Source organism: Tachypleus tridentatus, chromosome 13 (genome assembly GCF_004210375.1).
Source record: "Tachypleus tridentatus isolate NWPU-2018 chromosome 13, ASM421037v1, whole genome shotgun sequence".
Lineage (NCBI taxonomy): Eukaryota > Metazoa > Arthropoda > Merostomata > Xiphosura > Limulidae > Tachypleus > Tachypleus tridentatus.
Window position 1 is genome coordinate 275,360,516 of NC_134837.1, and position 14,798 is coordinate 275,375,313.

Below are 14,798 nucleotides of genomic sequence, written 5' to 3' on the forward strand. Positions count from 1 at the left end.
AGTCTAACTTCATGGTGTAATTCAATGAAAATAGAACATGAAGACTTGTACAAACTGACTATAGTTGTGCATGCTGCTTCAGTGATACAAGACAATGTCGAAAGGTTATTTTATATATATAGTGATCTTTAGTTCCTAAAGAAACAGTTTGTTGCCTGAAAACATTGAGAATATCTTAGTTGTTCATTCTAATTTCAACTTGTAAGCTTATAATGCTTGTATGTTTTATATAATAAAGGAATTGCAGTAGAAACTCCTTTTTACTATTTCTCTTTTACAACTTAATGTGTTTCTAAAACTGTGAGTTGAAAAGTACTAAAGAGTTTAAATACACTATGAAAATTAAATAAAACAGTATCGGAAAGAATGAGTGGTTTTCTGTTAAATACGTTGATTTTATTAATACTTGTCTTAAATGTGTGTTAAAAATATTGTAACTGTAAAAATAATAATAAATAGGAGGAGACAAACTCAGTGCTTCACCTTCAGAAAGAGAAAAGAAACGGGACAGTAGAAGGAAAAATAGATAAAGTTACTAAGTGTGGAATTTATATAGATTAACTATAAAAACTTATACACAGAGATGAAAAAGATATCTTTCAAAAAACGGTGTGAATGCACATGTATAATAAGGTCACAAGTTACCAAAAGAGTGCATAATGGTGCAGAAGAAAGTAATAACAATTTTAAAGAAATATGAAAAACTGGAATTAAAATCAAAACTGATCTGAACTGGAAAACTGAAATCGAAAAAGGAATGTGAATCGAAAAATATACAAAAACAACTTGAATCGAAGCTGAAATCGAACAAACATAACAGCTCAACTTTTCTTGATTTTCATAGAAAACCATAAAATAAACAACAGAGTTTAAAAAGTTATTTCATACAAATATACATGGTTTTAAATTATGTTTTCAATGTTTTAATTTAGGTGTTAGCTGGAGGGAACATAAAGTTAAGATACAGTAAACTATACTAAGATATATTTAGGTACATAGATATACATACAGTTAAACAATTAGTTCATTAATTTACAGTGAAGTATTCATTTGAGTAGAAATGAATCAGAATTCAGAGAGGTCATACACTAGATGATTGTATATATTCATTGTTTGTAGTCTGTTATGTTAATCTTTCGACTAGTATATAAATTCTGTTGAAAGTGAAAACTATACAGTGTAATATAGTAGCCCAGGAACTTGCGTGGGTGATGATGACCAGTTGCCTTCCTACAGTCTTATACTGATAACTTAGGGACGGCTAGCTTTACGCGAAATTCAAAAACAAACAAGCCAAACCTTTGAACGTAATGCGTATTCTATTATAGGTCTAATGTATGTTTTGTAGATTTTTATTATATTATCAGGTGATGTGCCTTGATTTTTACCCGATAGGCTTCTTGCATAATTTGCTCTTTTCCAGATTCTAGCTAGTATATTGTTATTATGCTATATCCACGTTAACTTGGTATCGTAGGTTAATTCTAAAATTTTTGCCGAGGTACCAGTCTGTAGTAGTGATCCGTTCATGTATATCTTTGGTGGATATTTTTCAATTTGTTTAATCTGGTGAATAGTATTACTTGGTTTTTAGAATATTTATTTTTATTCTATATTTCTGGCAGTATTGTTCTAACTGGTTGGAGGTTTCTTGCTGCTATTGAAGGATTGGAGGTACTTTTCCAGTCTGCTACATCGTCAGCAAACTGTGATGCAAAACCTACATTTAGGTCCGACAGTGGCATATTACTCACATACATGAAATATAAGAAAGGGTTAACTACCCCTCCCTATGGGACTCCTGCTTCAGGTGAAAAAGATCCTGAGTGGGCCCCATTCACATCTACTTTAGACGTTCTATTGTTCCAGAAAGTTAGATAGCCAGTGAATAATTCCCTGGAATAAATCCATTTCCGTTAACCGGTGAAGTAATCCGTTATGCCAGATCGACAAAGCAAGCTAAATAAAGTACATTCGTTTTTGTTAAAGCTGTCTGTAATTGTTTCAGTTAATCTGATTAGGTAGTCTGTACTTTGTCTATATTTTTTAAATCCGTTTTGAATTTCGAGTAATTTTAAATTTACTTCTAAGTATTAGGTTGAGGAATAATTCGTGAGCGTTTTTAAATAATTTCATTCAAGCATTACATGCAAGGCTATACAATACTTCAATGCATGAACACATTACACCCAAAATATTTATTATGATACTTTATTTCATGTAATACCTAGGTATATAGTATGCATTGTTTTAAACAAAATTGCAAGAAATTAAATGCGAAAAGCAGATGGTGTCGAAAATGCTCGATTTTGTCCACTTGACATTCCATTTAATGAGCTGGAAATGAAAGCAAAAATTAAAGACATATGAAAATCAAACACACCATCTATTAGAGCAAAAAAATTATCTACCAAATGACATGAAATATTTTGCGAAAGCGTTTCATTTATGAATATATTTTTTAACTTGAAAAAACGCTCACGAATTATTCCTCAACCCAATATATAAATAGTTGGTTAATAATTATTTTTTCTAAAATTTTTTCGATGCAGCTGGTTAGACTAATCAGGCGGTAATTGTTTGGTTTATTCGCTGGCTTTCCTTCTTTCTAGAACATTAAAATTACTGCTTCCTTCCAAGAAAGAGGGAAATATCTAGCTGAAAATGATAAGTTAGGTGCTCATATAAGTTCTGAGCACCATGTTTTAGGAGGATAGCTTGTATACCATCTTCTCCAGGAGGTTTGTTTTTGTGTTTTTGATGTTCATGATGTGTTTTGAACGTGTTTTGTAGATGGCCTTTAAATATCTCTGCTTTTTATAGTTAGTGTAAACTGTTTCGTCATATGATTCGAATGATGGGCACTCTTCGTTTGTTTTTCCTGTGTTGGTATATCTTTTAGAAGTGTGTCCAGAATTGTTTTGGATCTGTTTTACGATTTAATTGTGTCCCAACTGTCTTGTTTTTGTTGTTGGATTATAAGAAATAAAATAAGACATCTACTGTTTATTTGTGTTTTTAGTGTCGGATTTCCATTTTGTATGTACTGTCTGCGTAGTTTTCTTCTTTCTTTTATCAAGTGTATTATTTCTTGATGTGGTTGCCATATGTGTGTTGTTATGAAGTGTTTTTGTTTCGGTATAGAGCTGTTGGCTGCACGTTTTAGGCACTCAGATATTATATGACTATATACATCTATATCTGATGTGTCCGTGTCAAAGTTTAGTACTTCAGTTGGTAAAATTTGATATGACTGATTGAAATAGTGGCCAATTAGCTTTATTATAATTTAATTTATATTTTACTTTAATTTTGTTTAAGTGGGGGTAAGGTTGAAAATACACCAGACTGGAAGGTAGTCACTACCTATATTGTGACCAACAGACAAGTTTATGAATTTGCGACACATATTGTACGAACACAGGCGTAAGTCCAATATTTTACTGTGACCATGTGAGTACGAGATATGTGTCGGTGTTGCATCATTTAACAAAATCATATTAGTTTCACTTGGAAATTAATAAAGTATTTTACCATTAGGGTTTGTACATGTACAGTTGAAGGTGATATTTACTATTTAAATCTCTTATAATTACTATATTAAGGTTGTGGTTATATATGGAATGTAATAGACTGACATCTAATACTTTGCTAGACGAGCAGTCAATGCCCGCCACTGTTACTGAATTTTATACGTCTATTACTACTGATTCATTAGAGGAAGGTATTCAAACTCCTTGAACTATAAGTTCAGTTTTATACCGTAATAAAATTCCTCTGTTTGAATCTCTCTTACCCTTTCAATCTTGTCTGATAATAGATTATCCTATTATTTTAAATATGTGGTAGTTATAGAGGGTTGTTTCACTAACTACAAAGACATCTGGTTTTATGATGTTGGTTATGTCTTCCATCTCATGTTTCTTGGAAACAATAGCATCCTGGATATTGATGTGTAGTACTGTTAATTTATCCATGGTTGATAGAGTTCATGATATATGTTAAGATCTATGGCAGGTATTTTTGGATGTTTTTCATAATTATTTTAATGACTATGTCTATTAAACTGTTTACATTATTTCGATTAGTGTATTCGGCCATTATTTCAGAGAAAGTGGATGTAATAGAGACAGTATCTGATAGACACTTGCATAATGCACTAAACTATTTTTATAAAAACCGACATAAAAATGATTTATTGTGTATCTTCATACATGATAAACATAGTACCTCTCTCATATGAATATATATTTAAGAAATAGAAATCACTAGACGCCTATAACTGGTATAATATACATAGCTTTTTTATGTTATTTTTTTTTCTTTCTTTCTTTCTCTTATTTTCCGGAAAAAAATATATAAAACAAGAAAATAAATGTGTGCAATTTTTGTACATAGTTACTCACCATCATATACGAGTGGTTAATCTTTTTCGATTTTGGTTTTACAATGTAATAGTTTTAAACATTTTTTTTTATATGTACATGCAATTTTGTGGTAATTTTAAGAAGTCATAAAATAAACACAATTCTAAATAGACTCACACCTAAAAGATAAATCACTTGAATTATGTTTATGATTTACTCTTAAAATGATAAATCGTTTTAAGCAATACAATTTTCTGAAAAAGAAAATTTTAGTTTATCGTTATTTGCATTGATCGGGCCTGATCTTTTCAGTTATTTTTATCACAAAGAATTCTGCACTTCTACCTATTATTACAGGGATATATAACTTATTCTCATCTGCCCCCTGCAGAAGAGTTCTTTTAAAATCGTCAATCGTAATTTGGTATGCGTTCATTATTACGCGTTTAGATATAAATTTGTTTGTTTGTGTTTGTTTTTTGAATTTTGCACAAAGCTAGCTATCTGTGCTACCCGTCCCTAATTTAGCAGTGTAAGACTAGAGGGAAGGCAGATAGTCATCACCACCCAGCCCCAACTCCTGATCTCCTCTTTTACCAACGAATAGTGGGATTGATCGTTAAATTATAACGCCCTCACAGCTAAAAGGGTGAGCATCTTTGGCGCGACCCTCAGATCACAACACACATAGCTATATTGTTTATCATCCCCTTCGCGCCAATAAATGCTCGCCCCTTTCAGCCGTGGGGGCGTTATAATATGTCGGTCAATCCCACTATTCATTGGTAAAAGAGTAGCCCAAGAGTTGACGGTGGGTGGTGATGACTAGTTGCCAACGCTGAACTGTACGTTCACTAACAGATCCATGGTCGAATGCCTGGTTGATGTTCCCTGTAGTTTCGGTAGCTTTAATATTTGACTAATATTCAGATCTTATTTTATCAAATTTTTCTGTATACTCAAAATTATATTCAAAACCTACTTTTATATATATATATAAGGAACAAATGTGACGAACCACCTGTCCAGTATGAGCAGTCTTTGTTGTGATATAGAATGCAAGTCTACTATCAGTAGACTTTGGATGTTCAAAAAGGTAAGATCGATTCGACACAAAGTGATATTTAACCATAATTACAAGCGGATCAGTTAGTCAGGTACAGCTGAACACATGCTCCAAGGGGCGAAGTGTGGGTAAAAGATTCCAAGATTTTTAAAAGTTTCACATTTAATTCAGTAGTGTATGAAAAGGATACATTTTCTCAACTACAGATTTTCTCCAGTCATGTGAAAAATCACAAACATATCAAACAAGTAATGTTGTTGTTAAAGACAAAACATCTTAAATTAGAAACTATTTCCACAGTTGTCTTAAATACAAGAAGATTCTTTTATTTCTGCACCTTCACGTACGTGATGATGTTTCAAAGTTTCTACAGTTTTATTCAAGTTACTTCTGTTCTTTTATCTTCGTATTATAAGGTATGGATAAAGGGTAATTGATAAAGGACATTTCGACGATAATTTAACTCATCCTATTTTTACAGATATTTTAACAGCTTGTATAAAAGGTTCATATGAAATCCTCTTTCCGTCAGGTAACTATATTATATAATATATATAATAGTAACTTAGTACCTGTGTTTTATAACTTGTTGACACTTTTGTTCATGTTACAAATTAATTATAATTTATTTTATTTGTTGATTGGCGATTCAACTGAATCAAACACTGAATATAAAACAGCTTAAACTCATGAACCAGTAATCTGAAGTGTCGTAAAATTCAAGAAAAACACGGATGAATAAAGTTACGTGGGTCGAAATCTCCCTTGAAAGATGCTAAGACAATGTATTGTAGGCTGAAATTGTTGTTCGCCTAACAAATGTCCCCTCGGTAGCTTTAAGCTTAACAAACGAGACATTTATTAAACTAATTACACAGTAACAGGAACACCAACACGAGTATTCGTTTTGAAAGAATCATAACGATTTCTTAAGGTTCGTATTTCCACCTTACAAGAACAGATGATGAACAAAGTTTTTATAGAACGTGCATTAATTCACTATATTTTGTATTATTATTATTCAAATGTTAGGTTTGAAAACACACATCATTGTTCGATGTTTTAAGTTATCTGGTTTCATCTTGTTAATGAGATTGTGATATATAGTGAAGAACCACATCTTATTATCCACATGAAAATAATGCACTAGTTGAAAGAACTAGATATTAACCAGTTACATTCCGTTATAGTGAATGTTAACCGTAACAAACAATAGTATTTCATGTTTGGTATAGGTTGATACTATGTTTTTAAGTGTTAAGCCTATATTAGTATACAGACTTATTTGTGTTCTATTATTCATGTTTTGAAGGAGCCGGCGAGATCTTAAAGTGTGGGATGTAATTCTAGAAAAATTTCAGTAGGAGTAAGAAAATCTAGGAAAACAGATTTAATTACAGGTGAATTTAATGCGATTTGTTTGATGCGTATTAGATAATCCTTTATATTTACTAACTGACGATAGTTGTTCTAAACGATAGTTGTTCTAACCAACCTATAAATACCAGTCTAATCTTGTAGATACTACAAGAGGCCTGGCATGGCCTAGCGCGTTAAGGCGTGCGCTTCGTAATCTGAGCGTCGCGGGTTCGCGCCAAACATGCTCACCCTCGCATCTGTGGGGGCGTTATAATGTTACGATCAATCCCACTTTTCGTTGGTAAAAGAGTAGCCCAAGAGTTGGCGGTGGGTGGTGATGACTAGCTGCCTTCTCTCTAGTTTTACACTGCTAAATTAGGGACGGCTAGCACAGATAGCCCTCGAGTAGCTTTGTGCGAAATTCCAAAACAAACAAACAAAGATACTACAAGAGAGGATGAAAGTCCCTGGTACTGCAGTAATTAGGGGTAGTATTTATAGAACGATTAAGTCACATTTCAATTGTAGCTTATAGATCAAGAGAAAATAAGATATTTAAGAATTATGGTTCAACTACAATAGTTGCCAGTAAAAAAAAGTACAGTCAATGTTCGTAAAGCTTTAGTTAAGTGATTTTAGATTGATAATTTACACCGGAATATCAAATTTTAAAATTTATTAATTTGCAAATAGAATAATAAAAAGTAAAAAAATATAACAAAGTAAACAATCAAATAGAATACATTAAATAGCAACCTCAATATGAACCTGGCAAACGTTTTGGGAAATTCAGTCCGCCTTTCTGATGTTCAACTGTATGCAAGTGCATGATGTGCAACTGCAGGTTTCTCCTTCTAAAAAGGAATAAATAAGATTACATGTATGATAAAAATCGAAGTTTAAACAAGGGATAAACGTTTAGTACTGAATGACGAAATTATATAAGTGTTTTGGGTTAAAGTTGAATTCTATACAATATGGACTAAACAGGAAGATTATACATACCTGTACACTGGCATCGATCCTCAGTTTCCGCTTTTCTATTGCACATGATACACTCACAACCGTCTTCTTTACCACATGTGCACTTCTCGATACATGTGCATGTAGGATCTGTAAAGAAAGAGGAATGTGGCACAAATTAATTAGGTGTCATGATACATTGAAGTTCACATTAATAGTTGATTATGTCAGAAACGTTACTTTGTGGTTGACGTTAAGTTAAACAACTGACACAGTTTAACTTGTGTAATCTACAATAGATTAAATCTAATAATGAAGTGTATATAGTGTGGGTTAGTTATAACACTTCGTAAAGTACAAGTCATTAAGATACGAAATATTGTTGAGATAGGAGGTGAAGGTGTGGTTTGAACTGGAAGTTTTAACCATGTTGAAACTGCTAATGAAACTTCCATTGTTTTTTTTAGATTAAAGATGTCAGACAATAGGTTTAGCTCTTATGTCCCAGTATCACACTTAAATAAACGTGACAGCTTAAGTAGTGTTAAGCTTTCGAAATCAGTTTCAGTGGTAAATTAGGAAGTCAGTAGAAGGTGAGAAATTCCGCAAAAGTAAGAGGATTACTATTGTTCAACCACGAGCTATCTTAATACATGTTGGTAAGAGTTAGATTTGGTTAGAGGCATATGAAATAATGGTAATTCTCTATGTATATAGTTTGACAAGTAACTGACGTAGTTTGATAAAAGTTATTTACCTAAGTGAAAAAATGTATTAGATGATTTTGTAAACAACTTTCCATATTACATAGGACGTACCTAGATATTAAGAATAACTGACATAGCCCTAGATAATTAGGGCTGGTTATGTTCTAAAAGGCAGTTTAGGTAATATTTGATAACACCTATAAATTTCTGGATTTTACTTCCATATAAAACCTTACAGTAAATGGTAACAGATAAGCATTTTGAGTTATGGATTCATACTATTTCATTAACGCAATTTTTATAACAACGAAATCGTATGGAAGGAAATCTTAGTATCGTTAAACAGTTAAGCCGCTAAATATGAATATTTAGATTCATATAATTCAAAGATATCTCTAGTAGTCATTTATAGAAGGAGTACGTTTGTTTTTGAATTTCGCGCAAAGTTGATCGAGGGCTATCTGCGCTAGCAATAAAAAAATTAGCAGTGTAAGACAAGAGGGAAGGCAGCTAGTCATCACCACCCACCGCCAACTCTTCAGCAACTCTTTCACTGACGAACAATAGGGTTGATCGTCACATTATAATGTCCCCACGGCTGAAAATGAATGTTTGGTGCGACTGGGATTCGAACCCGCGGATTACGAGTCGAACGCCTTAATACGCTTTGCCATGCCAGGCCAGTATAGGAAACACAATTCGGTGAAATAACAATGCTTTAAGTTTCATTGAGTACATGGTATAGATAGTGATTATCTCTGGAGTTATTTATACGTAGGCTTACCATTACTTCCAAAGTGGGACAGTTTATGAATTTGATTATAGGTACTGAAAGTGGTATAAAGTGCTATTCACTCACATCGTTCTTAGTAGTAGTAGTAAACAAGTATTATTATACAACGTTCCCGAGATTAGGTAAGAAAGTACGTTGATCTTTGAAACTGTTGAGAAAGTTACACATTTTTCTTCACAAGCTATTTCCTTTGCTTTCAAATTGTCGGATGTTGATCACCAGAACGATGAACCATAAACATATTGAAATAGACAATTAGTATTGATCGAAGCAAAATTACATGCAGACGGTTTTAGAGAAGTTAAAGCAGTTTGCTGTGGTCCACTTTAGAAAGCGATTGAGGGTAGTCCGTAGCTGCTGGTCAATGTACCTCGAGTTTGACGACTGACATGAGGTGCGAAAGTCGTCGACAGAGCCCGTTTGCAAGAGCGAGTTGTTCAGTGACAGCATTAATCTTTAATCTGAAAAGTGCGACAATCAAAAGATACATACCTGAGGGACTCCAAGTTCCTCTAGAGAAGAATTAGAGTGGCGACACCTCGTATACTTTGAATATCCTGTTCATTAAGAGTTTAGCAAACATGGTCAAACTGCCATTTTCGCAAAATGCCATACTTCCATGTTGTATCTTAGGATAGTGAAAGAGCTAGTTTGCTTGATACAGCTTCTACCAGTGGCATCGACCACGACCATTGTGAGACCCAAGGAAACACGTAGGGCTACAACCTCCAAGGGTGTGTCGAGTGGTAAAGATAAGGTGTGCACATGCTGATTTACCAACAGTGACACCCCTCCATGACTGTCATTTCTGTACAAATAAAAATGTTTGAAGGTGACTAATCTAATGGCAGGTTGAGAAATGTATTCTATAAGGAGAGAGGATGGTGGGAAGCAATTAGAGTTCATGTCATCCAGATTAGAATGTAACCTTCTATAGTTCCATTGTATTATGGTGGCTCTGTTGGCGAATTGGGTGGAGAACCCTTCTGTTTACCACCACGTAATTTTTCTTATTCGAGGGAGGTATGGAGACCATTGATTTTGCCTTAGTTCTATTGGGCAAGTCTTTGCTGTTAGGAGATTCCAGTAAACGAATGCTTGTTTTGCATCTTGGGGTGGAAGATGTATTGAAGGAAATGCATGTATCCATAAATAAAGAATGTGGGGTTTGTAGTTTGTTGGAATGTGTGTAAATTAAAGATCGGTGTTGAAGATCATTCGATTTGAATACGTATGGATATTCGGAGGTTAGAACAAAAGTGGGATTAGTGAGAGCCAGTGCAATTGAGGCAGTTAGGGACAGTTTACGTTAGTAGGCATCATGGTCCTTGTTACTACAACTAGCACGAGTCAGGGAACCACGACATGAAGTCTTTCAATGACTGAACCTCCGATATTGGAAACAGAAGGTTTGGTATACATGGTCGTACCCTGGTATTAAGATAACCTGTTATGATGGTGCCAGGTGGACGTGGGGATGGAAGTGCAAGAACAAGGATATTTGTCAGCATCATAATTCCATCTTTGCGAATGGAGATGGACCTCACTGTAGAAACTCCTTTAGCAGAGACACCGGCGAGAATTTGACTCTTTGATGTTTCTCAATTCTTCAACAATAATTCTTCATGATGAATTTAAAGTAGCACGAGGTGTAACCTCAATAGGCATATCCTCAATTACCTTTGAATGCAAGAGGAGTTCACCGTGTTGCAATGGGATCTTACCACCATTAATGTCACTAGATTGAAGCTTATTTAGTGACTTGCTGACCGTCAGGTTCATTCTGAATAAAAGACATTTGGCTTAAAGGCGTGTCTGAAAGACAACGTAAATATAGAAAATGGAGGTAGAGCAGGTGGTAAGGATTGCTGCTCAGAATCTTCAAGATGTGTTCGTTTACCTTGGGACAGTGTGCCACTATTTGAAGTTTTTAGTTAGAAAATTCAATTATAGAGGGAAATTTCTGTGGGCCCTGAACCCACCCACCATGAAGCCCTGTAACGGGACGTACTACAACGTCACTTGACCAACGCCAGAGTTTGGTGAGCACTATACTCAAACATCAGTATCAGATAAAATGTTTACTTCACCTGATAAAAACATCCAACACTTGGTTGATCCTAGTCCAAGTGGACCAGCCGACTGTTCTAAGGAAGGGGGGGAATATCGCAAGGCCACCCATCTATAGGTGTAAAGGCCAAAGAGGTGTGTTAGAGGAGGACACACCAACCATGAGGATCTTATCTTTTCATTTCACGAATTGCCACGCACGGGAAACATGCGGATGGATGTGTAAATACTGAACTTTCCTTGGGTGGTCCTCTCACTAAAGGGAAGAAATCCATACCGAGGAGAAATATTTGTGGAAGGTTATTTGTTACATCAACTACACACGTTGTCCCCCTTTATTATTTATACATATAAGCTTGGACTAGTTCTCACAACAATAAGAAAAAAACGTGATAAGTCATGTTGTTTAAGTGGACACCAAGCAATTCGACGAGATTTTTAATGTCACTCAAGGAATCGACTGGAAGTGTAGAAGAAATACAATTTTACTCTGGGAAGGAAAAATTGCACGTAGACACGTATAATTGGCAGGTTGCCGATTTGAAGCATCGGCTGCAGGTGAAACGAATTATGACTACATCTATTTAATGTCTTCGAGGAAGGAGTAATCGAATTACAAATAACCTTCATTATTCGTTTTGGTAGAACGGATCTTTGGTTCAAACATAGTTACGAAAAGCAGTCAACATTTAAAAGCTGATGTTGAGAGAACTGTGATAAGCGAAGGTTGCTCCTTGGTAGCTTTTAACAAAAGCATCGTCAGGCAGTTTGAAGAACACATCAAGTCGAACTATGGAGTGAGTAGCTGCATGTTTAGTAGTAAGGTTTTGTTCGAGAGATCACCATAAATGAAAACAAACAGTATAGATAAATAATGCAAACATTTGATTTTGTCTTCCTTGTCAAAATTTCATATTTGTATGAAATTCACTGTTAAATGTGCAAGTTCTTGCACCAGCTTTAGACATTGACTAGAATTTCTAAAATGAAAGAACGAAATTAATTCAACATGTACCAATTTACACATGTGGTAAATACTGTAAAGAAAGTGGAGCAAATACACTTCCAGAAAAGAAAGATTTCCATAAAGGTATCGATCACAGCTTCTGTAGCGGCAGTTACTTAAATAAGTACGGTTCAAGTTATCCGAATTTCGGATAAGGAGTTTGCAATTTGAATGTTACAGCAATATCGCTTTATTTACCCATTAACTAAAATGAAGAATTGGGAACACACAAGCTTGGTCTGTATGCAGATCTACATTTTGCATGAATCCTTTTTAGAATTTATAATCTTTGATCTAAGATAGAGTCAACCGGCACAAAGTAATAAACCGGACGGGGCATTAGGACAGACCCCTCAAGTGAAGAGGTATGGTAAGACTTTATGTGTGTTACACTATTATTGTTGGTGCAATGATACTGCTATTTTTAGCAGTGTTGTTACCATGTTACTTAATATCGAGTTGCGTTACGTTACATGTTAAAGTGTGCAGTCGATATTAACCGAAAGCACTTGTAGTCTTTCAAATAAGTTTTAGTTACGAAGTAGAATGAAGGTTCAGTAGACGTATACAAGGTAAGGGGGGGGTCACCCTTTATAGGAGAGCAAAAGGTGAAGACCGCTACATTTAAAACCAAGAACATAAAAACCCAAGAGAATATTAAAATGTTATAAACCAGAGATATTAATAGCTGAATAGCTCCTGCTAGTTAAGTAAACGGACGTTAATAGCTGCCCTTGTATTAAGAAAACACTTCATACCTTCGCACTTGCAACGTCTTTCAGTTTCGTCTTTCTTGTTGCACGTGGTGCACTTACAACCGTGTTCTTTGCCACACGTGCATTCTTTGACGCACGTGCACATTTGATCTTCATGGAAGAGAAGACAACTAGAACATAAGTAAGGTATGAATGCTACACAGATTTATAGTATAAGAACTACAAGTTAATTCATTATTACTCATGTAATGAAACGTTTTCGTGTTCGCTGTTTACAAGTAATATACATGTAAACACTTGTTATTGTGTAGTAGTTACAATACATATTACCCACAATTCGTTAAGTAAATCACTACACTTACAGCCAGCTCTTGTCACAAAAAGCAAAATAAGAAACAGGTTGTATGCAATAGATAAAACATTTAAATATAAATAATGCAAGTGGTGAAAATTGGGAGTTTAACATTTAATTACATTTTAAAAAGTTTGGTTAAAATTAAGGTTTATGTTTAGCTTAAAAGGTACAATAAATGGTCGCCGGTAGTACAGCGGTATGTCTTCGGATTTACAACGGTAAAATCAGGAGTTCGATTCCCCTAGCCGAATCGGCAGATAGCCTGATGTGGCTTTAATTTGAGAAAACACATACAAGTTTCAATAAAATATATTATTGGTAGTGTTACAAATAGATATAGTAGGTTTACTGTCATTGCAAGTAATCTAGTGAATCGTAAGAAAAGCTTAAACCCAACCAAGCCTATTTATGTTGATATTTCACATTAAAGTTAAACCGATAAACTTTTAAAGTACTATTTATAAAGTTTTGTTTATTACTACATCACCCTTACTTCACATATCCAAAATACTTCACAAACATTATCCAAACCAGTCTGACATACACAACATCACCAACATTTATTTACTCATGTCTACAATTTGTTCCTCAACTCCCCCTACTTGTTTATAATATTATTTAACATACACTCAAATACCTAATATATACATCCTGATTATTATTTACAGCACAACATAAACTAGACCCTACCTCCACATTTACAAGTTGTGTCCGTCATTATTGTCACTAGTAAAACACTATCTCTTCTGCTTCTAACTGTAATTTCCGTCTAACCTGTTTTTATTTCATCGAGAAAAGATTGGTGCAAAATGACCAACAAACCGTGTGTTATATCTAACCAATTATCATGAACAAACATGTTCTAATTACTATAAACAGTAATGTAGTATGTTATATCGAACCAATTATCATGAACAAACATGTTCTAATTACTATAAACAGTAATGTAGTGTGTTATATCTAACCAATTATCATGAACAAACATGTTCTAATTACTATAAACAGTAATGTAGTGTGTTATATCTAACCAATTATCATGAACAAACATGTTCTAATTACTATGTTATACCTAACCAATTATCATGAACAAACATGTTCTAATTACTATAAACAGTAATGTAGTGTGTTATATCGAACCAATTATCATGAACAAACATGTTATATAAACAGTAATGTAGTGTGTTATATCTAACCAATTATCATGAACAAACATGTTCTAATTACTATAAACAGTAATGTATCTAAATATCTCATATAACTGGTCTGAACTTGAAAAATAAAGTTTAAAACTAGTTCACTCTAATATCTATTATTGGTAATAAAAACACAAGTAATTACACAAGTTAGGTGTGACGGTTTCTTAATGTTTTCTATCTTCTGGTGTTTAAACTTAAAC

General features: G+C 34.0%; 1 protein-coding gene across 1 annotated transcript; it reads right to left on the reverse strand.

The window, feature by feature from the left end:
* Positions 1 to 7,453: 7,453 nt before the first annotated feature.
* Positions 7,454 to 14,178, reverse strand: LOC143240118 (uncharacterized). Its single transcript, XM_076482025.1, has 4 exons — positions 14,093 to 14,178; positions 13,090 to 13,217; positions 7,798 to 7,905; positions 7,454 to 7,646 (listed from the first exon to the last, which is right to left on the reverse strand). Exons 1-4 carry the CDS (start codon positions 14,098 to 14,100, stop codon positions 7,582 to 7,584), a joined length of 309 nt encoding a protein of 102 aa, XP_076338140.1. The 5' UTR covers positions 14,101 to 14,178; the 3' UTR covers positions 7,454 to 7,581.
* Positions 14,179 to 14,798: the final 620 nt, after the last annotated feature.

Excerpts from the sequence above, each read along its gene's own strand:
- LOC143240118 (XM_076482025.1), bottom strand. Across the intron at positions 7,906-13,089 it reads AAGACGTTGCAAGTGCGAAG|ATCCTACATGCACATGTATC; the intron begins GTATGAAGTGTT and ends CTTTCTTTACAG. Across the intron at positions 7,647-7,797 it reads GGATCGATGCCAGTGTACAG|AAGGAGAAACCTGCAGTTGC; the intron begins GTATGTATAATC and ends ATTCCTTTTTAG.